General features: G+C 39.1%; 1 protein-coding gene across 1 annotated transcript in view; it reads left to right on the top strand.

Annotated features, from left to right (window-relative positions):
- Window positions 1-27,313, top strand: part of COG2 (component of oligomeric golgi complex 2) — a 74,807-nt gene that overhangs the window by 40,389 nt on the left and 7,105 nt on the right. Inside the window, exons 6-14 of the mRNA XM_075531952.1 lie at window positions 872-980; window positions 2,695-2,874; window positions 6,818-6,942; window positions 10,077-10,203; window positions 15,148-15,287; window positions 22,581-22,642; window positions 24,796-24,947; window positions 25,810-26,010; window positions 27,124-27,196. Coding sequence (XP_075388067.1) covers window positions 872-980; window positions 2,695-2,874; window positions 6,818-6,942; window positions 10,077-10,203; window positions 15,148-15,287; window positions 22,581-22,642; window positions 24,796-24,947; window positions 25,810-26,010; window positions 27,124-27,196 — 1,169 coding nt within the window. The remainder of the gene's footprint in view (window positions 1-871; window positions 981-2,694; window positions 2,875-6,817; window positions 6,943-10,076; window positions 10,204-15,147; window positions 15,288-22,580; window positions 22,643-24,795; window positions 24,948-25,809; window positions 26,011-27,123; window positions 27,197-27,313) is intronic.

Raw genomic sequence — 27,313 nt, 5'->3', positions numbered from 1 at the left:
AAAAAATTTAGCATAGAAAAGAGTAAGAAACAAAGCATCAGCACCATAGCACCTAAAACTAAGCTGACAGCAAAATGACAGCAGTAAAATTTTACTTATTGATAATTATACTGACTGTAAAATGCATTAAATGCGCTTAACAAGAAACAGAATAACAATGGATGTTCAGGAGACACATTTTCAACTGGTAACCATAAGAGAGCAGGAGTTATTTTCAAATTAATTTTAGATAAAATAGAGTATCAGTCAAAAACCAACAAAAGATAAAAGGGATGACTTAATATAACGATTAAAGAACCAACCCAATAAATAAAACCCATTTATGTGTATCAAGAGTCTTCACCAAAGAAAATGAAAACCTACAGACTCAGGAAAAAAAATTGTAATAACATTAGACAACTAGCTAACCTTTAAGATTTATAGAAGACATTACCACTTCAATAACAGAATTACAAATAGTCCAACTGCAAAATGGGCAGATAAAGACACTTCACTAAAGATATTCAGGGGGCTAACAAACTGGTGAAGAGATGTTAGTGATTGTTAGCCTTGAGAGAAATGTCAATCAAAACAAAAACTCAAAACAACAAATTCTGCTTATTTCTAATTCCTATGGTCTGAGCGAGGTTGGGTCAGGACGCCCACTACAGTTAGGACATGAGATACATGCAGCTCTTAGGAGAAATTTAGTGACGGCTCTAAAGAGCCCCAGAGGAAAAGGTTTTTTTAAGTTTTCACCTTATAACAAGGTGGCCATGGGAAAATGTTCTCTGAAGAATGTTAAGACACACTGGATGGGAAAGCATTGTCCTTGTTAATCCACAAAATAAAAGCTCATTGTAAATGAAATTTATTTAATTGTATCTACTAGCCCACTTTTGACTGGACAGATTTTGGAGCGAATTGCCACCGAATTTAATCAGTTACAGTTTCATGCTGTTCAAAGCAAAGGCATGCCTCTTTTGGACAAAGTAAGACCAGTGAGTATTATTTTGGATTTTCAGTTTGGTGTTTAGAAATTTGATAATTTTGATTTAACCTAGTACTACCCCTGATATGGTGGATCTGTAGCTTTTTAAAGCTACCCTTGATTTGTTTTCATTAGTCTTTTTTTTTCTCCTGTGTTAGAGATTTTGTAGAGACTCAGTTATATTCTCTAAATCAGCTGTGGAGAACCTTCTGCTAAAGGCCAGGTAGATTTTTAGAACATCATTTGTGGGCCTACCAAATTATGAACTTAAAAACTAGCCTGTTTTATTTGATCATATTTAACTCATCCCTAAAATGATGGCTGGAATCGCTTCTTTGGTGAGGTGTAGACATTAGCTGTTGAGGACTTTGCAAGCCTTATATGACCCACAGGCCGAATGTTCTCCACTCCTGGTCTAAATTATAAGAGGAAAATTAATTCTGAGTTCCATATAACTGGACACATCCTAAAAGTGGCACCATCAGGTTTTATACTGCTAACTACAAAGTCAGTATTTCAAACCCAACGCCTGCTCAATGGGAGAAAGTTGAGGTTCACTGTTCCTGTAAAGTTTTACAACCTTGAAAATCCTATAAAACCTCCCATTTAGCATATTCAGCCAAGAATTTATTAGCTTTGTCTTCCTGTACACTTCTTCTTCCCCAATGCCTTACTACACTGTGCATGCTTGGTCTCCTGTTGAATGTTTCAAGCCTCCGGGAGTAGCTTTGAATGCTTTAGGCTGCTCAGCTCTCATTCCCACAACATTTTTTATAAAATCACCGTGGAAGCGTTTAGCCTTCGCGCATATCACTGCCTTGAATACACTATTGCCATCTTGTTGTTTATGATTTATCCAAAGTAACAGTAGCTTTTCAGACTCCAGTGGTCTGGGTTTTTTTATTTCATGATTAGCAATTTCACATCTTTTGCTCCATTAGGTGCTTTGATCACCTTTTTTCTTTTCTCTCCAACATGTTGATATGCCGACTTTGCCATGTTGTATTCATTCAACCACCCAATCACACACGGGGCTACCTGTTTCAAATTCCGTCGTGACCTCTTTCTTTAACTCTATAGTGCCTCTCACACTTTCCCTTTGCGCCTTACAGCTGGGATCACTAACTTTCTTTGGAGCGATAGTTATGATATTTTATGCAAATAAAGCCCCAGCAAAGCACAATGATAGATGCTTTAACACACTAACTTAAGTACTATACGTTGTCTGAGTAGGAGCGGTTCTTAGACTGAAGTGTGACCCCTTTGTGTCAAGCAAAGTTATGAATACCTGGCAGATTTTATAGAGCTTTGCTCTTTGGATGGTGGAAAGTTCAAGCTTGGAGCTGTTCAGTAACCGAAGCGTCCCTGTGGATGGTGGCTCTGAGTCAAAATCATTTCAATTACCATTTTAGTGTGTTGGGGTTTTTGCATTTTGACACATATAGCCAGACTTTGTGTATCTGAAACATTTACCTGAGCTTTCCATGATGCGCATCAAATTTTCTTTGGAGGAAAATAATATTTTTTCTCTTTCAGTAATTCCATTTAAATACCTTTCTGGTAAATGGAGACTTGCCATTATAGAGATTAGTTACTCTCTAGAATTGTTGATGTTTTAATTTCACATATATTAATGTCCACTGAGGCAGGAGACTTGTTATGTCCATATTTGAGTTTGTTCCAACTAGGAGTTCTGTTTTTTTAACTGTCTATCTTTCTTGCAGCGAATAGCTGGCATTACAGCCATGTTACAACAGTCCCTGGAAGGTCTCCTATTAGAAGGCCTGCAGACTTCCAATGTCGATATAGTACGGCACTGCTTGAGAACTTACGCAACAATTGACAAGACACGTGATGCAGAGGCCTTAGTTGGTCAAGTACTAGTGAAGCCATATATAGACGAGGTATGTGCACCTCACGCCTAATTCAGCAAATGTTCATTGAGCATGTGCTATGTGTTAAGACACTTAAGTGGATGTGAAAATATAATGGAAATCTTTCTTTTAAAATAAGCATAGTAATTATCAGGTATCAGGTGAGAAAGAGGTGACTCCTTTTTGGTTCCATTCAGCAAACTAGGAATTAGGCATACCCTCAAGTAAATTCTAGCTCTCACAGGCATTATCATAAGTTATTGGGGTGAGTGTTGCCCCAAGAATTTTACATGTCTGCAACAAAGTTTGGGAATTTTATAAAATGTATGTAAATTACATTTCAGTAAAGTTCTTTTTAGAAGTTTTAGATTGCTCCATCTAGTGAGCAGATTAAAATTGCCAAGGCAGTGGTAAGACAATATGTAAGTGCCTCTTTGGAAGCAGAAAGAACTCTGTTAGCATAGGGGGTTATTAGGAAGGATAGCAGTGGTTTATGAGAAGACACAGTGATACTCAGCTTAAGCCTTGAAAAATGAGGATTTAGCCAGACCCCAGGGAAGAGGGGGAAGATTTTCAAAGATGAAGGCCTCTCCTACTTTGAGAGATTAACAGTGTTCAGAATGTGAGTGTTCAAACAAACCCAGGGACAAGGGAACAACAAGAGATCCAAATCGATGGTGAGGAGGGTGTAGAACGCCTGATATGGTTTGATCAAGTTAAATGCAGCCAAGAGCAATTACTGAGAGCAAAATGAAGGTTGAACATGATGGTGAGACAGGGAAAGTAAAAGGAAATGGAGGAAAGAACTAGGAAGCTGTCTATATTTATAGATCAAGTATTAAGGTGGCGGAAGGACCTTGGGCCTCTACTCAAACACTCCCTCTATGCATGAATACCTTCTTTTATTAAATTGGAACTCTATGATGCTCACTCTCCCGACACAACAGCTGGAGCCTACATGGGTGAACAAGTAAATGTGGTGAAGAAAGCTGATGGTGCCCGGCTATCAAAAGAGATAGTGACTGGGGTCTTAAAGGCTTGAAGATAAACAAGCGGCCATCTAGCTCAGAAGCAACAAAGTCCACATGGAAGAACACACCAGCCTGTGTGATCGAGTGGTCCCAAAGGGATCAGTTACCAGGCATCAAAGAACAAAAAATCATATCATTGACTGCACACCTCCATGATAGGATCGCTGAAGACAAATGGGTGCATAAGCAAATGTGGTGAAGAAAGCTGATGGTGCCCGGCTATCAAAAGAGATAGTGTCTGGGGTCTTAAAGGCTTGAAGGTGAACAAGCGGCCATCTCGCTCAGAAACAAATAAGCCCACATGGAAGAAGCACACCGGCCAGTGCGATCACGAGGTGCCCAAGGGACCAGATATAAGGCATCATGCAAAAAAAAAAAAATATAAGTGTGTGTATGTATGTGTATTTATGTGTATATGTATATATGTATGTGTATATATATATTATATTAAATGAAGGGGGAAGTGCAGAGTGGAGACCCAAGGCCCAAGTGTCAGCCAATGGAGATCCCCTCATAGAGGGGCTTAGGAGAGGAGATGGGTTAATTAGGGTGTGAGGTAGTATCGATGAAGAACACAGCTTTCCCCCAGATCCTGGATGCTTCCTCCCCCCAACTACCATGATCCGAATTCTACCTTGCAGGGCTGGATAGGACAGAGGCTGTACACTGGTACATAGGAGGGTTGGAGATACAGGGAATCCAGGGTGGATGATACCTCCAGGACCAAGGGAGTGAGGGACGATGCTGGGAGAGTGGAGGGTGAGTGGGTTGGAAAGGGGAAACTGATTACAAGGAGCCTCATGTGACCTCTTCCCTGGGAGAGGGACAGCAGAGAAGGGGGGAAGGGAGACCCCGAATAGGGCAAGATATGACAAAATAACGAGGTATAAATTACCAAGGGCATATGTGGGAGGGGGGAAAAGGGAGGGAGGGGGGGAAAAAAAGGAGGACCTGATGCAAGGGGCTTAGGTGAAGAGCAAATGCCTTGAGAGTGATTGGGACAGGGAGTGTATGGGTGTGCTTTGTACAATTGATGTATGTATATGTATGGATTGTGGTAAGAGTTGTTGGAGTCCCTAATAAAATGTAAAAGAAAAAAAAAAAAAAGAAAATGATTAGGGCAAAATATGTACAGATGTGCTTTATACAATTGATGTATGTCTATGTATGGATTGTGATAAGTGTTGTATGAGCCCCTAATAAAATGTTTAAAAAAAAAAAAAAAAAAAAAGAACTAGGAAGCAAAAGACATTTATAGAGGTATAAATATAAGCACGTGTACATGTAAATATATTAATAAATAATGATAGAGATATAGGTCTATGTACATATATTTATATGTTAAGTATCCAGGTTGCAGACAAACATTGGCCCTCTATTCAAGCCCTCACTCAGTGCAAGAATACTTTGTCCTAATAACCTGGTATTCTGTGATGCTCACTTCCTGACAATGATCGCTGAAGTCAAAAAGGGTGCATAAGCAAATGTGAAGAAAGCTGATGGTGCCCAGCTATTAGAAGATATAGGGTCTGGGGTCTTAAAGAATTGAGGTTAAACAAGCGGCCATATAGCAGGGAAGCAACAAAGCCCACATGGAAGAAGCACAGCAGACTATGTGATCACAAGGTGTTGACAGGATCAGGTAGCAGGCATCAGAAGACTCAAAACAAACAATCATATTGATGTGAACCAGTAGGGTCAGAGTAGAGACCCAAAGCCCATCTGTAGACAATTGGACATCCCCTTGCATAAGGGTCACAAGGAAGGGATGAGTCGGCTGGGGTGCAGTATAGCACCAAGGAAACACAACATTCCTCTAGCTCTTTAATGCCGCCCCCCCCCATCGTGACCCCAGTTTTACTTTACATCTCCAACTAGAAAAAGCATATACACTGGTACAGATAAGAGCTCTCTGGACACATGGAATTCAGGACAGATACACTTACAAACAGTAATTGGAGTAGTGATACCATGAAGGTAGGGGGATTGTGAGGAGAGAAAGGGGGAACCAATCTCAATGATTGATGTATAAACCACACGCACCCCCAAGGGGGGCAGACAACAGAAACGTGGGTGAATGGAGATGGTGTAATAGAAGAAAATCATTTCTAATTTATCAAGGGGTCATGAGGATGGGAGGGTGGAGGAGAAAGGGGGGCAAAGAGGAGCTGATACCAAGGGCTCAATTAGAAAGAAAATGTTTTGAAAAGCTCAATGGCAACATATGTACAAATGTGCTTGATACAATTGATGTATGGATTGTTAAAAGAGCCACCAATAAAGTGATTTATTTTAAAAAGAGAATGTGTTCGGTACCCTTCATCTGTCCTGAACAGCTAAAATATAGGTTGTACCATATGAAATTGTTAATATTTGACCATTTCTGGCTTGTAGAAATGGCAGTTTCATTGGGGTCTCACTGACGGAAGTGACAGGCCCCATCTGTAGTGCTTTGAGACAATCTTGAAGTCATCTGTCAGTGTGACTGTTATTTCTGTCCAATCTGTTCTAAGCGGATTCTTCAAATGATTTCTTGATAAAACCAAGTCTTCAATTTTAAAATGGGAAAATTTAATCCCAATATTAAATATGAAATTTAGGAACTAATTGTAATAATTCTGTCATTTTTGTTAGGATTGCTAAAGAAATAACAGAGGACAAATATCATATGACCTCATGTATATTATTTCCTTATTTTAAACATATATGAGGTTATATGTTATTTTTAACTAACTAAAAGATCCTTGTATAGAGAACAGAATTTACTAAAATTGATGAGTGGTTACCTGGGTCAGGAGGAAGGGGAAAAGGGGACTTCAGAGAATTCATGGAAAATGGAATTAAAAGATAATGGAATGTCCCCACAAACTTAAAAAAAATTTCCTTTGGGTAGTTTATACTTTTCTTTTAGATACTTTAAAAAATGATATTCTTGTTAATAGGTGATTGTAGAAGAGTTTGTTCAGTCTCATCCCAATGGCCTTCAGATCATGTATTATAAACTTTTGGATTTCATTCCTCACCATTGCTGTCTTCTTCGGGAAGTCACAGAAGGAGCCATCTCAAGGTAATTTAAACTGCTATGCTTAGGACCTGCATCATGTTAATGCTTGTACCTGTGCATAAACTCAGCTGGTGATTGCGCATTGTCTGTGGGCTTTCTCACTTAATTGTTAACATGGCCCTCTTGTTAACCACTTTCTACAGATGAGGAACCTGTATGAGAGGAAGCTAAGATTAAATCCAAAGCATATACTTGTTTTTTTGTACACTTTTTCCTAAACCAGGTTTGAAATCAAGATTGGCTTCCTTCTATTGTTATAGTATCATATATCTATTAATATTCAGCTTAATTTCACAAGTTTTGAAAATTTTTCTCCTACTTTTATGCAGTTTCTGTGAATTCACAATTCTGTTTCCCAATTATCTTTCACCATTACCATTGCTCCAGTCCAGGCCTTTTGTTCAGTCATGGGATCTCCTTCCCAATTCTCCTGCTTCCTTTTCTTACCACTCTGGTCCCTAATGTTAGAAAACACTTTAAAATAATGTTTTCTCAGTAATAAAAAGTCAAATAAGGTGTTTGTCTTCTTGAAGTAAGCAAAAATGAATTTTTATTGTCAAAGCTCTCTAGCACAGTGGTTCTCAACCTTCCTAATTCCGTGACCCTTTAATACAGTTTCTCGCATGTTGTGATCCCCAACCATAAAATTCTTTTTGTTGCTGCTTCATAACTGTAATTTTTCTACTGTTATAAATCAGGCGACCCTGAGAAAGGGTCGTTCGACCCCCAAAGGAGTCACAACCCACAGGTTGAGAACCACTGCTCTAGATTACAAGGGGGGGGTTCAAAAAGTGTGTGGAAATTTTTCTTTTCTTTTTTTCACAGCTACATTGACACATAATTGATATATATATATATATGTATATATATATTATCAGTAGTGTAAACATATTAAAGATAGTTGTGCGGTCATCACTACCATCACTTTTAGGACATTTTCTTCTTTCTTGTACTAATTGTTAATAGTTCTCTATTCACCCTGACCTCCCCTGCTGTACCCCTAAGAAACCATTAATCTAGTTAGTCTTCATAGATATACCTGTGCTGGATTTCATATACAGAAAAACAGAGGGGGGAAAACCCCAACACACAACAACAATAAGACCCACTATAATAAAACAGAGACAAAAGCCTCGATTGAACAGAAAGAAGAAAATATTAAAAGCTGGAACTCATTTAAAATGGGTTCAAAAGGTGATTAAATGAAAAGGTATTACATTTTCAGCTCACTGCATCTGTCGTAATTGACTTTACATTGCTCTTTGTCTGATAATAAGGCTGCTCACATCCCTGGGCTATGATCACAGGGGATTCTTCCGAGGTTTAGTCCATGTGTGACCCCTGCAAATGGATTTTGGGCTCCCGTTGTCATCTAGTCTTTCGTAAACTGTGGGTTCTCAATTTCAGGTCTGGTACCATTCCTTCGGATTTTGATTTTATTATGTACAATCCTTGGATCACACAGGCTGGTGTGCGTCTTCCATGTGGACTTAGTCGATGCATCTCTTAGGTGGCTGCTTGTTGAAGACAAGCCTTTACAACCACCAGATGCTCTTCATTCTGGTGTCTGGACACCATCAGATTTCCCCACCACACTTGGCTGTAGCGCTCCCGTCTTCAGCACCCCTTCTTCTCTTCGTGAGGGCCACTGTCAAGCAGGGACATGTCAAAAGAACTCATTGTTCTTAGATTGGGACTAGAATTAAGTGTGAGCCCAATATACATTCACATAGCTATGATTTATATATCCCTGGTTCACTTTATAGACAACATTATCATTTTATGATAAAGAACATTATCAGTCATCCCCTGGGCATCCAATAATTCTATTTATAGTGTTACTAATTTAGCCAATGGTAAAGAATTTTTTTAATGGTAAAGAATTTAAAACACTGTTGAGAAAAGGAAATTATACCAATATAGGCCAGCTACAAATTGCACTATATGAAGTAACTGGACACTATTTACACAAACAAGAGGGGTTGGTAATAGGGCAAACTTCCAATGACATTCATTCACAAAGACAGAACCATGCCATTCTGATTAATCCATATCATAATACAGCAAGGAAAGTATTAAAATAGTAAATATATGGTTGTCCCACTATTCATTGGGCACCTTCAAGGCAAGAGATCAAACTTTAAGTTCAGGAGATACTTAAGGAGTCTTCCTTATTTATTTTAACTGTCAGAACATAGGATGTACTCTGTATTAGGCAGTATTCTAGTGTACTATAAATATATATCCTTATAATAGTCCCACAAAGTAGATATTGTTACTATCTCCACTTTAAAGATCATTAAACCAAAATACGAAAGGTAAATTGGCTTGCCTAAGACCCACGACTTCAAGGAGCGTGGCACAGTGGCGTACATGTGGGCTGCTGGCAGCACAGTCAGCAGTTTGGAGCCACCCTTGGCTCTGCAGGACAGAGACGATGCTCCCTACCCCTGGAAAGAGTTAGTCCAGGAAGCCTACAGGAGCATTTTTACCCTGGCCTGTAGGGTTGCCGTTTTTTAATCTCTGTGCCACATATAATTAATACATCAAGTTTGTTCATAAGAAATCTAAAATCCAGTGCTAAAAAAAACCCATTAACACACAAAGTAATCTGTCAAGCATTCTGGATCAGTGTGATTGAGGCTTTATATGAAAGAGAATTTTAGAAATGAGGGTGATTTTAGAGATAGCTAAGTAATTACAGTCCTTCATTGCAAGCATAGATTAAGGTGTACTGGTGTTCAGAGTGAATGCACACATGTCTCTGGTCGTCTACTACCTGTCCTCTAAGAGTTGTCATGACTGCTTCTTTTCCAAGATAGTGTGTGCAAGTGGTAGAATATTTTAGAGACCAAACCTGTATCAGGGTGCTTATATACAACGCGATCTTAGATACCAGCTTGCTCTACCGGGTGGTAAGTACAAAAAACTGGGCTCATTAAATCTCTCCAGTTCGAGATGAGACTGAGATTAAGCAATGATAAAGAAATTTGGGTCTGGAAATAACATAATTTAAAAAAGTATAAGATTAAAATAAGCTTCAATATGAAGAACCTAGAAGTACCACAAAGCAAACTTGTTCTTTGTAAATAGAAGATTAGGGTGTATTTGACTGCAATTCTGTTCTTCTCTTAAAGTGAAAATGGCAATACCGTTCCTGGATATGACTTTTTAGTGAATTCTGTGTGGCCAGAAATAGTAAAAGGATTAGAAGAAAAATTGCCCTCCCTTTTTAATCCTGGGGATCCTGGTGCATTTCATGAGGTAACTTCTCCCTATTATGCTCTTTAAACTTTTAGCCTAAGATTTTAGAATAATCATATTCTTTACATCTTGATCTTAGGCCTATAATTTATTAAAAATAAAATGGTAAGTTGCTCTATTGTTTTATCTATTCTAATGTTCTTATAAATAGTTTTAATTTTACAATGTATGTTATAATTCCTTCTGGGTAGCAGCTTTTAAAGCAAGTTTGTACATACCTTGTTAAAGTTGTATCTAGACTCAGTAGTTTCCCGTGGAAAATTAGTGTATCTTTATAATTATGTCGTTTTGTAAAATTAGGTCATTTTGAAGGCAAGCAAAACATTGTTGATATGTGATTTTAAAATATAAACGTCCTTTATCATTTAAAAGATTAGGATAGCCTTGAGAAGAATGAGGATTTCAAACCCCTCATTGTGCTCATGTGGAACCTGTACAGGGATCAGAAGGCATTGTGCAAACAGAACAAGGGAATCCTGTGTGGTTTTAAATCCTGGAAAATGTCTCACTGTACTTACTCAGTCTGTATGCTGAGCAAGTAATCAGAGAAATCTGATTATATGAAGAACTCCGCTTAGGATTGGGAAAAGGCTGTAGTGTGTAGATGGTACAACCTTGTTTGTGTCATCTACAGAGCAGGGTAGAATCCAGGAGAACTTGAAGTGCTGGTTGGTGAAGATCAGGCTTGCAACCTTCAATATGAATTATACCGTAATATAAAGAAGACCAAATACTCAAAGCTGAACCCACAGGTAACATCATTATAAGCAAAGAAAAGATTACAGTTGTCTAGGATTCATGTTGCTTTCATCCACAATCAGTGATCATGGAAGCAGCAGTCAACCAAGACACTGCATTGGTCTGATACACAAGACCTCTTTAAAGTGTTGAAAGCAAGGATGTTACTTTGAAGACTAAAGCTCACCTCACCCAAACCCTGCTATTTTCAGTCACCTCACATGCATAGGAAAGTTGGACATTGAATAAGTAAGTTTGTAGAAGAATTGATACATTAGAACTATAGTAGCAGAGAGGAATATTCAAAGCACCATGGACTGCCAAAAGAACAAACAAATCTGTCTTGGAAGAAGTGCAGCCACAGTGCTCCTTGGAAGCAAGGATGGCGAGACTTTGTCTTACTTGCCTTGGATATGTTGGCAAGAGAGACGAATCCCTGGAAAAGGACCTCATGCTTGGAAAAGTAGGAGGGCAGCTTGATGGGTTAACGTAATGGCTGCAACAAAGGCACAACCCCAACAGGAATGGGGAAGCCAGCACCAGGCCCAGGCACTGTGCGTTCTGTTCTACAGAGGGTCACATGTTCTGTGGCATACATCGCGTTGTGTACCATAAAAACTCCAGAGCCTGATGCCCTGGATTCCAGCCCTAGTTCTCCTGCTCACGACCTGTGTGGTTAAACTTCTCGGTGTTCCTCGTCCTGTTTCCTTGGGTTTTTGTTTAGTTGTTTATTCTCATATGAAAACTGTTGCCTTTTAAGTAGGCAATTTGTTAAATATACAATGATGTTAACTACTACTTGGATCATTCCTACTCTCCTATTTTGTTCTTCTAGTTTTTATTCCTCAATTCTTTCGTTTCTTACTTTTTCACGATTTTTTTTAACTTTGGGAAACTTGTTTTCCTCCTTTATTCTGTGTTTTCACATTTGCTAATTTTGAAATTATGCCTTCTATTTTTGTTTTTATAATATCTTAGAGATTATTTAACAGATTATAAAGTTAATATACCATATATACTCATGTGTAAGCTGAGTTTTTCAGCACATTTTTACTGCAGTTTTTGTGGTAAAATTAGGTGCCTCGACTGGTATTTGGATCAGTTTATACTCGAGTACATATAGTATGTTCTTTCGCCTCCTCCTGAATAATACAAAGAATTTAGAATACTTTCAGGCTACTTACTCCATCTCATAGTATGAGTTACAATTTCCAGAGCCTTATTTCCATTTTATCTCAAAAAGTAGACATTATTTTTATGGTCTTATGTAGTCATTGTCTTCTTAGAATTACCCCCTGTTTATAATTTCCTTTGCTTACTGCCCCTTCATGCCAGTCAGACATCCTTCATGGATTATTTTCTTTCTTCTTAACATTCATCTGTCAGAAGACTCTGGTAAGGCCTTGTTGATAATAAACTATTTTAAACATAAAAACCCATCTTTGTGTAGAAATAACTACCATATATACTCAAAGATAAGCTGACCCAAGTATAAGCCGAGGTACCTAATTATTACCTGGGAAACCAGAAAAACTGATTGACTCTAGTATAAGCCTAGGGTGGGAAATGCAGGATATGAATTCACACAGAGACCAGAGGGGAGAGATGGAGCGCACCCACAGACACATCCTTACCAGTTCAGCTGCCGGTGTAAGTGAATCACTACAGGTGCTTCTGCGAATTGGAGCCGTCCACGTCATAGGACGGCTCTGATTGGTAAGGTGTGAGTAAACAAATAATCAAAGCCCTGCAGTGTCAGTGGGGCTTTGAATGAACAGCGGAGGAACGGCAATCACCGGAGAGATGTTACATCTCACTGGGGTACCACTGACCTGCGTATAAGAGTTGTATGAGCCCCTAATAAAATGATTAATTTTTTTAAGTTGCATGTGCCCCAAATAAAATTTTTTTAATGTTTAAAAAAAAAAAGAAAGTTGGAGATTGAATAAGGAAGACCACAAAAGAATCGATGCATTTGAATTATGGTGCTGGCGAAGAATATTGAAAGAACCACAGACTGCCAAAAGAACAAACAAATCTGTCTCGAGAGAAGCGCAACCACAATGCTCCTTAGAGGCAAGGATGGTGAGCCTTTGTCTCACTTCCTTTGGATATGCTCGAAGGAGAGGCCAAGCCCTGGATAAGGACATCATGCTTGATGAAGTGGAGGGCAGCTGAGAAAAGAGCCACCGTTAATAAGATAGATTGACACAGCGGCAGCAACAGTGAGCTCAAGCATAACAATTGCGAAGATGGCCCAGCACCTGGCAGTGTTCTGTCGTACCTAGGGTTGCTATGAGTCAGAGCTGACTCAATGACCCCTAACAACAGCATGTCTTCATCATAACCATATTAGGCTCAGGAAATATTTCAGCTCAGATAGGAAACTTTCTGGTATAATTTTGTCTTTAGAGTTCTTTGACCAGTATTTAATGTTTGTGTGTTAAATATTTGTATTATGTTTGTACAGTTGCAGACAGGTAACTATCAATCTTTCAAGAAATACTCTGAGCTTTAAACCTTAAGCTAGCATGTTTCATGTGAATGAGAAAGATCCTTGCATTGCTTTCTTGTTGCCTCAGGTTTGATTTCAACTCCTAGTGACTTACATGACAGCACAGAACTGCCCCTAGGGTTTCGTAGGCTTACCTTTATGGGAACAGGTTACCAGATCGTTCTCCCCTGAAGCCCCTGGGTGCTTTGGAACTAACCTTCTGGCTAGCCATGGAGCACTTACCCATTTGTGCTATCAGGGCTCCTTTAGCATCTAGCATTTGTAAAAGTATAGTTTTATCCCTAACAGGAAGAATATTGCCTCTCTTTGTATCAGCTCCTTACATTGATCACACAAGGATATTCCCTAAGTGTCAAAATCTGTTAACAGAAATTTAAAACCTTTCGTTTTCTTTGAACAAAAATTTATATTTTAGCACAGACATCAACATATTTAAGTGAATGGTTTCTGAGACTGAGGTGGAGATTTGGACAGTGCATTTATGGAGTCCATGGCAATATATTGAGACTAGTTCCCCTTGCTATACCAGCTGGAAGTTCCCAAGAATCTTGAATGCCCAAACTCTTAAAGACCCTGTGTTTGTGCTCGAGAGACAAGAAAGACCAAGACTAGTCATATTGCCTGGGAAGGATGTCTTCTTCCTATGAGTTTTTAGAATAAAATTCTCTTGTGGTACCTTATGTCTTCCTAAAATAATTTTTTTTTTTTGGTGTAGGACAAGAACCTGAATTTCTATAACCCTTTCCCAAAACACCAAGCTCACTGCCATCAAGTCAATACTACCTCATAGCAACCCTGTAGGACAGAGCTGCTCCTGTGGGTTTCTGAAATGGCAACTCTTTGCAGCAGTAGGAAGCCTCATTTTTCTTCTGTAGTTAGTGGCTCAGTGACCTGGAATTGAGCTCTTTTAATTGAAAAAGCTTATGCAGCGTCCAGCAGTGTTCTCCATGGAGCCTGGCTACATGAGGACCAGAATACGCTGAAAAGCGTGTGCATTCTGCGTGAGGGCCTTCACTTTGTGCACTGGTTGGTCGTCGGCGTCTCTACTGCTGCAAAGCTTTGTTTGGGGGCTAAGTTCTGTTTGGATCTAAGCGGAAAGAGAAAATTTTACTTGACAATGGAGATACTATCAATAGCAGCAACCGTGTAGGGTAGTCCTGTGGATTAAATAAAATAATCCTAAATGCAGGGATTGCATTGTAAATGCTAAATAAATACTTTTTTATCATGATGATATTATTCCCTGTCAGTTTTTACACTTCTCATATATAAAAATGCAGAGATTGCTCACATAGTTTGATTCTCTCTTTATATGTCTTCCCCCTTCTTTTGAGAGAGGTTGATAAATTATATCACTGACTCGACTCTCCTCTACTTTTAGCAGACTGGATGATTAAGGGTGCCCAAGAATATAATTGCTGTCATTTTGTCATTTTTATTGAAAGCATTTGATTTAAGATAAAAGGGTTTCAGAATGGGCATTGTCCCTGAAGACCTTGAGCGTATCGTGTAACTACTCTGGACATTATTTTCCTCATCAGTATGCAGGGGACAGTGGGAGGAGGATCTTTTTAAGTCCTCAGCTGTAGTGTGTTAACATTCACATTCTTGCACTCGATTGCACTTTGTAACTTGTGTTTCTGATTCTGGTTCGTTTGTATTAATTAAAGCTCCCTTTGTTCTTATTTTAGAAGTATACCGTAAGTATGGATTTTGTGAGAAGATTTGAAGTGCAATGTGGGTCACAGGCGACTGTGAAAAGATTAAGAGCGCATCCTGCTTATCACAGTTTCCATAATAAGTGGAATTTACCTGTTTATTTCCAAATCAGGTCAGTAGCTTTTTACCCCACTACCACCCTTCTAAAGCAGAATAAGAGCATCGTTTAAGGATGTTGCCCCAGCTAACAGCTCCTCTTTATAATCATTGTATTACTTGGAGGGAAAATAAAAGTTTAAATGTACAAGTAGTATCATAGTTGCTCAAGTTGTAGTTCACATGATCAAAGGTAAGTTGTGGGCACTGAAAGCCCAGAACACGAGACTTAAAGCAGCTAGACTTCAAGCCCAGCTTCATGTTCACTTGTTTTGCACTCATTCAATTTGGAAAGCGTCCTCTTTGATAGAAAAAGTTAATATGGCCACTTTCCTACTGCCCATCTCCTCACCAACTTCCAATACTGGCACCGTTCCGCACCTGAAACACTGCCCCCAGTGAAGGTGCGGGTGTGGGAAGAACGCCTTACGTGTTCTTCTGTCGCTGATTCCGCCTTTCAGCTTACGAGAATTCTTGCGTGTACTTTATTACTTTCATAATCTTTATGGCATTTGTTCTCTATTCTGGAAAATGGCGACCTGTAATAAAATTGTAGTTATTTTTATATTATTTAGCTAAGTCAGTGATCTGTAGGATTCTTGAGGAAACTTGGGAAGAATACTTACCATGTGCTCTACCAGCAAAATGCAAATTCTCTTGAATGAAGTAATGGTACTCCTTATTAGAATGGCATTAACGGTAGCGTTTTACTTGATATGCTCTGAAGAAGTATAGACTTTCTGTTTAAATGCTGGGCGCCCTCGTTGGTTGTGACGTACTCTGTCCCCCACAGGACTAAGGGAAAATTTCAGAGCGAGAATGCATTTAGAATGAGGGACCTTGATTATAACTGCGTGTCATGATTGAAAATGTATGTGATCTTCTTGTTGATAATGAAGTCAAATTGCTGAGAATCAAATAGTAAGGTGGCCTTTCAGGTACAAGGCTATGCTTTATTGCTTAATTTTCCAAGGTTAAGTCATGCAGTTTATTTTTCAGTTAAAAAAATAATGATTTGCTCATAAGATATTCTTAGAGTAACTTGGAAATAATTCTTACTATGATAATCAAGATAAAGCCAGAGCAAGAAGTCCCTTTCTTTCATGACCAAAATTTAAAATAGTGAAACAATATTTTCTATAACAAAAGTTCAATAGAGATAAAATATTTAAATTTTACTATTTCTTTTGAAGTTCGTGTGTGAAGTTAGGTAACTTTAGATCCTTAATGCCATCTCCTCTCTTTACTCATGTGCTCGCTCTTTATTTTTTTGACGATCTTTTGATGCACGTAAGTGTTAGCAGGTCACAGTCATTTATTTTGTCTTCTATATGTGATTCCGTTATTATATTTGTTAGTGTGTGTATGTTCTGCAGTGTAAGGCTTTTAAGTTTGTCCCAATTTTCTCATTGATGATCCTTATAACTCTGGTCTGTACATTTAGATCTCTGGTCCATCTTGAGTTAGTTGTTGTGCAAGAGACAAGGTATAAGGTCCTATTTTGTTTTGTAGATGGAGACCCAATTTATCCAGCACCATTTGTTTTTTATCCATATGTTTGAAAGTGAATGTGTGAATTGAAAGGTGCCAGGTCTACATCAGTTTTACTTTTCCTCATTTTTCAGCCACTCAGACCAATATTTAGATCTGGTCGTGGGGTGGAGAGGGGGTTTTGATTTTTTTTTCCTCTATTTATTTATTTCTTGTTAAACCTTTTGTTTTGTCTTCCCCCTACATCTTCCCCTCTCCCATTCCACCCTCCGTCTCTGGTCTCATCACCATCAAAGTCTTGTCAATTGGTGTGTAAACCACATTTCTTCTCTTTTTGTTTTTCTGTAAAAAACAAAAAAAAGCGATATTAATTTTTTATCTTTGTAAGATTGAGTATGCTAAGCATAATATTCTCTAGTTTTGTCCATGTCTTGCAGTGTTTAAGAGAATTATCTTTGTTTTTATTGATGCCTACAATTCCATAATGTCATTCAATGTACCTGAGTGTCCATTCCTCTATAGTTAAGGTTTTTGTTGTTTCCATGTTTTTGCTATTGTGGAAATTGCTGCAATAAACATATGTCTGTTTGTGTTATATTCTTAATTCCTTTAGGGTATATACCCAGGAGAGACATTGCTGCTTCCTGAGGAACTTGGATTTGCATTTGTTTAAGGAAGTGCCATATTGATTTCCATTGTGGTTATATAGTGCTACAAATCCATCAGCAATATGAAAGCATTCCAATCTCTCCACATCCTCTCCAGCATTTATTATTTTCTGTTTTATTGAATTCTGCCAAAAGTCTATGAGGTTATATCTCATTGTCTTTTTAATTTGTATTTCTCTTTTTTTTTTGCTTCTTTTCTTTAAACATTTTATTAGGGACTCATACAACTCTTAGCACAATCCATACATACATCAATTGTGTAAAGCACATCTGTACATTCTTTGCCTTCATCATTCTTGTATTTCTCTTATTGCCAATGATCTTGAACATTTCTTATTATGGCTGTTAGCCACCTATATGTTGTTTTTGGTTATTTGTCTACTCGTGTCTTATGGCCGTTTTTTTACTTTATTATTTGTATTTTTCTTGTTAAAATGTAGTTATAGATTTTAGAGATTAGTCCTTTATCTAATGTATTATTGCTGAATAATTTTTCCAGAACTTTGGATCTCTGTTGACCCTTTGATGAAGTCTTTTGTGCATAAATATCATATTTTTAGTAGATACTACTTCTTTATTTTGTCTTCTATAGCATGGACACTTTTCATTATGTTCAATAGTGTGTTTTTTCTTTGTATTAGAATCCTTAAGTTTGTCTCTTTTTTTATTGATGACTTTAGTAATAGTGTGCTTTATATTTAGGTCTTTGATCCATCTTGAGCTTATTTGTGTACATGATATGAGGCATGGTTCTTGTTTCATTCCACAACAAGTGAAGATCCAGTTTTTCTAGCACCACTTAATGAAAATGCTGTCTCTTGTCCAGTTAGTTTGTCTTAGTTTATCAAACTTTAGATGTTTGTAGGTTCTTGGTTGCATTCCTGAATTTTATTTTATAAGCTTCTGGTCTTCCTGCCTGTCATTGTAGCAGTACCATGCTCTTTTGATTACCGTAATTATAAAGTAGGTTTTGAGGTCGGAGTGAAGGCCCTCCTGCTTTGTTTTATTTTTTTAGTAATATTTATTTCTCCTTGGTTTCTTTCCTTCAGCACCATTTCTTGAAGAGATCATCACTTTTCTAGTCAGTGTTTTCTGGCCTTTTGTTGAAAATCAGTTGTGTGGATGCAATTATTTCTGGGTTTTCTGTTCTGGAATGTTGGTCTGTGTCTCCATAAGTGCACCAGTTTCAGGATGTTTGGACTACTGTAGCTATTTAATAGGGTTTGATGCCGAGTAGTGTGAAGCCTCCTACTTTTGTTCTTTTTAGAAGTTCTTTGCTTATCCTAGGTTCACAGTGTTGTTGCTATGTCCCATTATAGTCATTTCTGACCCAGAGCAACCCTGTGCACAACAGAACAAAACACCACCCAGTCCTACACCACCCTCACAATTGTTGCTGTGCATGAGCCAGTTGGTGCAGCCACGGTGTCATTCCATCTCCTTGAGGGCCTTTCTCTCTGTTGCTGTACGTCTAGTCTGCCAAGCATGATGTCCTTCTCCAGGGACTGATCTCTCCTGACAATATATCCAAAGTGTATACGATGAAGTCTCGCCATCCTAGCTTCTAAGGAACACTGTGGCCATACTTCTTCTAAGAAAGATCAGCTTGTCCTTTTAGCAGTCCGTGGTAATTTCAGTATTCTTCTACAGCACCACAATTCAAATGCACGGATTCTTCTTTGGCCTTTACTCAGTGGCCAGCTTTCACATGCATACGAGGCACTTGAAAATACCATGACATGGGTCAGGGGAAGCTGAGTCCTTAAAGTGTGGGATCCAGCCCCACAGTCAAACGGGTCCATAAAATAAGACAGACGGACAAGTGAGGCACAGGGGGCTCATCTCCCATTTGGGGAAAAGAGAAAGAGAATGAGCTTATAGAGCTGTGAGATGTGCAAGCCTGCATCAGACACATGCAATAAAAAAGGGCATTTTCTTAATCTGGGAAGGCCCCTGAGCTCACTAGGGGAACACTCTATAATAAATATCAGCTGGCATCAAAGGGAGACAGCTGTTCCCTGAGCAGGAAGAATACAAGTCTGGTTGCTATTAACAGATAGGTATTCTCCAGCCACATAGGGAGCAGCCAGGTGCTTGACGGAGAGAGACATCACTATAGTCGCCTTTTCATGGAGGGCTGTGGTGGGGCTTCTTTCCGTCTGGAGAATGTTTATTTGACATGATCTCAGAACTGTGAAGATCTTTCTTGACTACTGGAGCTGGTCTTCCAAGCCCAGTGGTTATAAGTATAGAAGTTAGGCACCGTACACTCCCTTCCAGCTCTTCAGTTTTCCACATCAAAGTAGCATTGTTGCTTTTCAGTACTCTAAAGCAGTGGTTCTCAACCTGTGGGTCGCAACCCCTTTGGGGGGGTCAAGCGACCCTTTCAAAGGGGTCGCTGATTCATAACAGTAGCAAAATTACAGTTATGAAGTATCAAGAAAATAATTGTATGGTTGGGGGGTCACAACAACCTGAGGAACTGTATTAAAGGGTCGTGCATTAGGAAGGTTGAGAACCACTGCTCTAGAGGTACAGCAGATTGACCTAAGGCTGCATAGTCTTTTAATACTGCATGTTTTAAAATCCGGAATGGTGGGTGACCAGGTTGTATTCTTTCTTTCCATGAACACTGGATATTCTTCCATTTGTGCAAGTCTTACTCGTTTTTTTGTAATAGTATTCTGTAGTTTTCCTTGAAAGGTCTGTGTTAGTCTAGGTATTTTAGAGAAACAAAACCATAGAAACTCATGTATAAAAGAGAGTTTTATATAAAGGGTAAGTGCACATCAAGAAAACATCCCAACCCAGTGCTGCCCAAGCCCACAAGTCCAACATTAACCCATGTATCCACCACCAATCCACAAAGTCCTCCATCTCACAAAAAACAAACAAACAAAACCACTATGATGCTGACTGCAGGGGGAAAGCTGAATCAGTGAACGTGTAAGCATCTCAGCGCTGGCAGGGGTCTCCACACAGCTGCTCCAGCACCCAGAGCTGCATCGGGGTAGGTCCATGGGGCTTCTCCTAAGGGATGTCTTGCAGGAAGTCAGCCTTGCAAGCTGAAGCAGGGAACTGCTAAGGCAGCTGCACCCTGGTCCGACCATCACAAACGAAAACCGAGAACTAGAAAGGCGAGGCTCACTGAACCATTTATCCCTTTGTCCTTCAATTAACCCCACATGTGTTTATCGGCCAGGTTGGCACAATAAACTACCTCAGGGCTTTTGTTTATTTGATTTGGTTTATTCCTAAGTATTGCATCTTTTGTGTGGCTATTTTAAATGATACTGTTTCCTTGATGTCTTTTTCAGAGCTCTGTTCGCTAGTGTACAGGAATACAGTAGATATCTGCTTGTTAATGTTGTGTCCTGCTACTTGACTACCAAATCCATACGTTATTTCAAACTATCTTTGTGGAATCTTTGGGGTTTTCTGTGGGATCCAGCCCCAGTCGAGCAGGTCCTTGGGAGCAGTGTGCGCGATTAAGGATAGATACATAAGACAGAAAAGTTAGGGCCCAGTGGCTCATCATCTCGATGTTGGCATCAAGAGGAGGAGCCAGATTATTAACAGGAGTACATAGAGTAACAAGATGTGCAAACCTCCATCAGGCACATACACAGGAGACTGGGAAAAGTGTGAATCTGAGATATCCTGTGTTCTTTCAGGAGAACATCTCAAAGGAAGTGGCTGGCAAGAGAGTAAACAACAGTGCCAAACGGAGACAATCACTCTATAATAACAGTAAACAGCCGACAGCAGATACTTTTAGAAATATGCATCTTTTTAACATTGCATGTGAAAAGCCAGGCATATGTAAGGTAACTTATGTTACCTGCTTCCTCTTAACTCACAGGTAAAGAGAGAATACTGTAAGTATTAGGCAACTGAGAGACAAGGGGTAAACTGACTCTTAGTGTGACGAATACAAAAGGAGCTTAGCTGCTTTCAAAGATAGGCATCTTACAGCCAAGTATTGAAAAAGCCAGGCAACCTGTCGAAGAAAGCTTTGTATTAGCATCTTAGGACACTTCCTAGAAGAAGAAATCAATATTATCGTAGTACAGCCAGATCTTAAACTCATTCTTAAAACAATCAAATTCAATCCTTTCTTATATCAACTATCCCATGCATATGCAATATGACCTTAGGTCTCTGGCTTGATCAAGCCAGGGCCAGGCCTTCTGTCAGCCATTTTGACTAAGCAGCATGGCCTCATAGAAGTTCAAGGGGGCAATTTCTCCCCCTGAGCTCAAAACTCAAATTTATCACAATCATGGTCACTATTTCAGACAGGAATAACCAAGATTAACATCTAGGAGTCAAAACCTCCACTTCCTATGTTCTCTCCAGAAAACGACCCAGTAAACTGCATGGTCATCGCTGACCTCTGGCTAGCCAAAGAAGAAAAACGTATAAGGCAGAGGATAGACAGCATTCACTCTCCATCTTCATGATTTGTTTATCTAGTACCCCACTCCCAAGGTATCATAATGTCTTAGGGCAGTTTGACTAGAGAAACAAATCCAATGGCACTCATATGTGTAAGAAAGAGCTTCAGCTATCCAGAAGCTTTACATATCAGGAAATCATCCAGGTCAAGTCCATATGTCTGATACTAGTCCATAAGTCCCTCTTCTCACTCGTGCAGCCACATGCGATGATGCAGAATGCAGGCGATCACAGGCCGTTGGGTGCAGGGTCATGTGGCTCCAATGGCACAGTTCATCCCAGCGCTCTGGCAGGTCGCAGAGTAGCTCACCAGCAGGAAGGGGAAGGCAGAGAGAAAGTGGGACCCACCTCCAGAGAGCCATTGATCTTGATCACACCTCCAAAGGAGGTCATCAAGCTGTGACCTGATTGACAGGCTAAACTCCACCCAAATCTTCTTTCAGGTGCCATTTTGGCACCAAAAAAACTGTCACACCCCATAAAAGTGGCAGTCGAGATGATTTATTTCCTTCTCAAAACAAAAAATCTGGGGAAAGAGGTGTCTGGGACTAATAGAACATCTCAAAAAGCACTGGACCTGTCAGCAAGAACTTGACGGGGAATTCCTTTTTTGGGGAAGAAGTGTGGAATGGACAGGGTGTTATATCTAGTAGTTTGTCAAAACATTAACTCATCTCCTTGCTTTATCTCAGATTTAGAGAAATAGCAGGAACCTTAGAAGCAGCACTGACAGACGTACTAGAAGACGCTCCAGGTAACTTCCTTGAAGTGACAAATTATAAGATGTAATTAAATGAGTTAATTAAGCTCATCATATTATAACCCAGGGGCACGTTCAACATTTTCCTAGTATATAGAGTAAGGATTGAAAGATACTCAGATTAACTTCTTTAAGAGGCGAACAAAACCCTTTTTTGTTGTTGTTTATAGAGATTTCTTGCCTGATATGGTACTATGAAACATCTTGTTTTATAGAGATGGTAGATATAAAGCAGAGTGGAAAAAAAATTAAAAAAAATTTTTTTAAAGCAGAGTGTATTTCCTCCCTGGTATATATATATATATATATATATATATATATATATATATATATAGCATTTGTGTGTGTGTCAACGCCAAATAGCCCACAAAATGCTCAAGTGGTCCACCTTTTTTTATAACAAAATGTCTACTGCCTGATTTCATCTGAGGCTGAGACTAGTCTGTATGGTAAAGGACACGCATGTACCTTTTTCTCCCTCCAAAATGACTTCCAGATGGACCCTGGACTCTAATCTCCCAGAATCCAAGGTCTAGGCCTCAGGTGGTGGGCATGTAACAGACTTACCGCACACATATGCACACCCTCATTGCCATCTTTTATTTTGCATCGTTTTTTTTCTTTTTTTTGCATCATGTTTTATAAGGGGTACCCCCCCCCCAAAAAAAAAACAGGAAAAAGCCCCACTGGGCACTGCTTTCAGAGTACACATTTTTTCCTGCTAGGGAAGCCTCCAGCAACTTGCTTGGAGTTAGTGCACCCAGTGGCATCACCACAAAAGGTTCTCTCTGGTCACAGTGAATTTTTTCATAAAAGCAGTTTCACTCGAACCTCGTTTTTGTGATGGCTAATTTAAGAGAAGAGCATGAGGCTGTGAGATTTGGTTTCCTGCTTGGGGAAAATGCGGCAGAAACTTGTGATTTTGAACACAGCTTACAAGGACAGTGCTGTGGGAAAAACTCAGAGTATGAGTGCCTTTCTCATTTAAAAAAAGGTGAAATGTCAGTTGATGACAAACCTTGTTCTGGATGTCCATCAGCTTTCCAAACGGGCGCAAATGGTGACTCGTGGTGCATTTGGAATTCGTTACACCAGGTCAGATTGTTAATCAAGCTTTCTATGTAGAGGTTCTGAAAAGATAGTGTAACAGTGTGCAACAAAAAAGGCCTGATTTGTGCAGATGGGGGGCTAGTTTTGCCACCACGACAATGTACCTACTCGTGCAGCCATCTCAGTGCACCAATTTTTGGCAAAAAACAGCATGCCTCTCTTTCCCACACCTGATTCACCTGACCTTGCGCCCTATAACTCCTTTTTGTTTCTACTAATGAAGAGGGGCATGAAAGGACAGCAATTTGCAACATACAAGAGGTGAAGGGAAAAAAAAGGAAGGTGTTGTTAGCCATCTAAACAGATGAGTTTGAAAAATGTTTCCAGAATGGAATTGCAGATTAGACAAATGTATTAAGTGTAATGGAGAGTACTTTGAAGGTGATAGAGTTGTTTTTTTGTTTGTTTGCTTAAAAAATATATAAATACATAGCTGGGGGAAAAAATTCCATGTTTTTGGGGGGCCACCCCCTCGTATTCGTCCCTGATGTGTGACTATAGTAAGAGCTACATCCAGTCACTAGGTTCCTTGACTTAAGTTTCTGCTCTCTCTTGTGCAACTGAGACAGCTATCACATCTTCACTGCACTATTTTAGCTTCAGAGTCAGTTTCTTTGCCCAAACTGGGCATTTTTGTTTCTTTTATATAAATAATAAGTATGTCGTGGTGAAAAAAGAGTGAACTATACAAATGACATAGGTCAAGTTTAAAACTAAAGTTTAAGTCTTTATAAGCCACTGCCACTCCACTGTGTAGTTGTTTATTTGGTATGAAATACCTGTTTGCACTCTTGCACCCAAGTTATTTCCGAATGGTCTAATGGTTTAATTGTCATCCAGACGTTTGGGAGGTGATACATGTAAGTGATTACATTTAGTACACAATGAGCTGTGGCATTTGGTCATCCATATTACCTCCACTTAAGAATGCTGCTTTCTAAACTCTCGACTCTGAAATGGACATCGAAAATACTAGATTTTGGACTTCTTTGACTTAACTTGGTTGAAGTTCCTTCAATGTCTTTTTTCCCCTCTAGCTGGAAGTTCGTATTGCCTTTTGGCTTCTGACAGAACATGGAACAGCCTTAGAAAGTGTTGGTCAGATGAGATGTTTTTACCATTGCTAGTGCACCGTCTGTGGAAGCTCACACTTCAGATCTTAGCCCGGTACTCCATCTTTGTCAAGGAGGTAATGGCTGGCTGGTGACTGAGGGCCTAGCAGGCTGTAGGGCGCAGTGGCATTTACTATCTGTCCTCCCTCCTTTGCCATCGTGCTGCTAAGAATGGTCTTCAAAGACTATCCTGGTCATTGAAGCAGTTGCTGAAGACCACTCTGTAATCCCTGGGACAGAGTGGGATAGAGAGATTTTTCATTCAGTCCTGTGCCTGCTACGTCTTTTATTCTTGCTAGCCAACAATTTTTTGTATTCTCTCTCATGAATTACTTTGGCTCAAATATAATATGTTTTATTTTGCATTCTTTTATTGATGCTATGTACTGTTCTTTGTTTTCCCCCCTATGCCATGTTATGCAAGGAAGACTTTATTGTTTGTACAATGAAATGTGTGAGAACCAGGGCTGCCTTATTTTTCCGGTCTCTCAGGTTTTCCACCTTTGACAGTGCAGTGTTGCCTCTTTTCTATTGCTCTTTCTAGTGAGAAGTATTTTCGTTTTCCTTCTCTAGCAATTTTCCTCTTTAACAGCTTCTGTGGGTTTTACTGTTTGATTTGAAGCAAAATGAGATTTAGAGGGTTTTTTTTTAACCTTTGCTAATTCAAATTATAAATGTATTGATTAAACTTAGCAATTATTTACCTAATATGGTTAATATTTTTAAACCTGTGATATACCAGAAATTCGCTTTCCTTGGGTTTTGGAATTTACTTAGTTATTATTTACCTGTTAGTATTTAATCACCAGAAATGGGACTTGAGTTACAGTAGGATAAATGTGCATGGGGTTGTAATTTGTTTTGATTTCTTTCATAGTCCTTCATACCTGTTTGTAAAGAAATATTTTGTATTCTTTAATGATTGGAGTCTTTTCTCAGCTTTTACTCAGGCCCATCTCTAATACGAGTACCAGAGATGCTAAAAAATCTTTGGTTATTGGTAGCAAAGACCCTTCCATCGCTACCCAGGGAACTAATGACGATCAAGGAAGTGGTCCTTGTGAAACAAAGCCTGCAGTTTCCATTTCCAGTACTCAGCTGGTGTCTGTGGTTGCAGACCTCAACAAGCTTCAGGAGCAGGTACGCAAGGAGAAGGCTTATTGTCTACACCAAAGGTTCACCGTCATGTCTTTTGTGCACAAAAGATTTGGGCATGATTGGGGTTAGTTTTACAGGGCCTAAGGGTAACCGCAAGAGAAGACATCTTCTTCATCGCCCCTTCTAGGCATTTCTTTCTCTCCACAGCAGACGGTCTCCACATAAGATATCTAAAAATTCTCTACTTTTTTGCATGTGTGTGTGTCCTGGTATTTCACTAAACAGTAGCCTTGGCTTCCTTTGTAGTAGTGATAGAACCTGCTCAGAGGAGCTCTTCTGGTGTAGTAGGTTGCATTGTTAACTGCAAATTCAGCAGTTCAGATTCACTAACGACTCTATTGGGAAAAGATTTACAATTTTAGAACACCGTAAGGCAGTTGTACCCTTTTCTGTAGGATCACTATGACTTGGAATTGACTTGATAGCAGTGAGCTATTTTTTTGTTCTGTTTTGTTTTAAATGTGACTCAGAGGTAAGTCATGATCTGGTGGGGTTTTTATTTGGGGGTTTTTTCCTTTAGCGTATTCTTTGTAAGCATGCTCGTTAGTAGGCTGAGTTTTAGTTCTGCCATTGAGGCAATGCTGACTCAGCAACTCCTGGCACATGTTACCATCCAATCATCAGCTATACTTTGAAATTGTTAAAATATTAAAAATTTCTGCCTTTTTCTAACATACACATCCATTTTTTTATTTTAACAAATTTATGGGTTAAATTTGCTTTCAAATCCTCTGATATATTCTTCTGCCTCCAGTGTAAACATTTAAACAATTATAATTGTATACTTTGAACGAGTATGTGGCTTTGATTGCTCGGGGGGCGGGGGGGTATTATGAAGATGTACCAAATAAAAAATGTTTTTCCTTATTCTCTGTGCCTTTTGATAGCCATTAAACCTTCTGTTTGCCATATTCTTGAATCATTTTAGAACAGTGGTAAAAATCAAGACTATTGCTATTCTCTAAAGAAAATTATTGAAAGTTCCATCTTCACTTTACCATTTGTTAAAAAGTTTTCAAATTTATAGCTGCAAATAGAATTGCCGCTTTGATTTATAAAAGGCAACTAAATATGTAAAACATTTATTTATTTCAGCTTCCAGAACTCTTGGAAACAATCAAACCAAAGCTTGAAATGGTTGGCTTTAAAAATTTTTCTTCTATCTCAGGTAAAATGGAATCCTTAGACTCAACAGTTCTTTGGATAACACTTTTTTTTTCCAGAGACTGTGGGAGCTATTTACTGTATATACTCGAGTATAAGCCGAGTTTTTTTTCCAGCACCT

The sequence above is a fragment of the Tenrec ecaudatus genome, chromosome 1 (assembly GCF_050624435.1).
Source record: "Tenrec ecaudatus isolate mTenEca1 chromosome 1, mTenEca1.hap1, whole genome shotgun sequence".
Lineage (NCBI taxonomy): Eukaryota > Metazoa > Chordata > Mammalia > Afrosoricida > Tenrecidae > Tenrec > Tenrec ecaudatus.
This window is presented reverse-complemented; position numbering and strand designations above follow the sequence as displayed.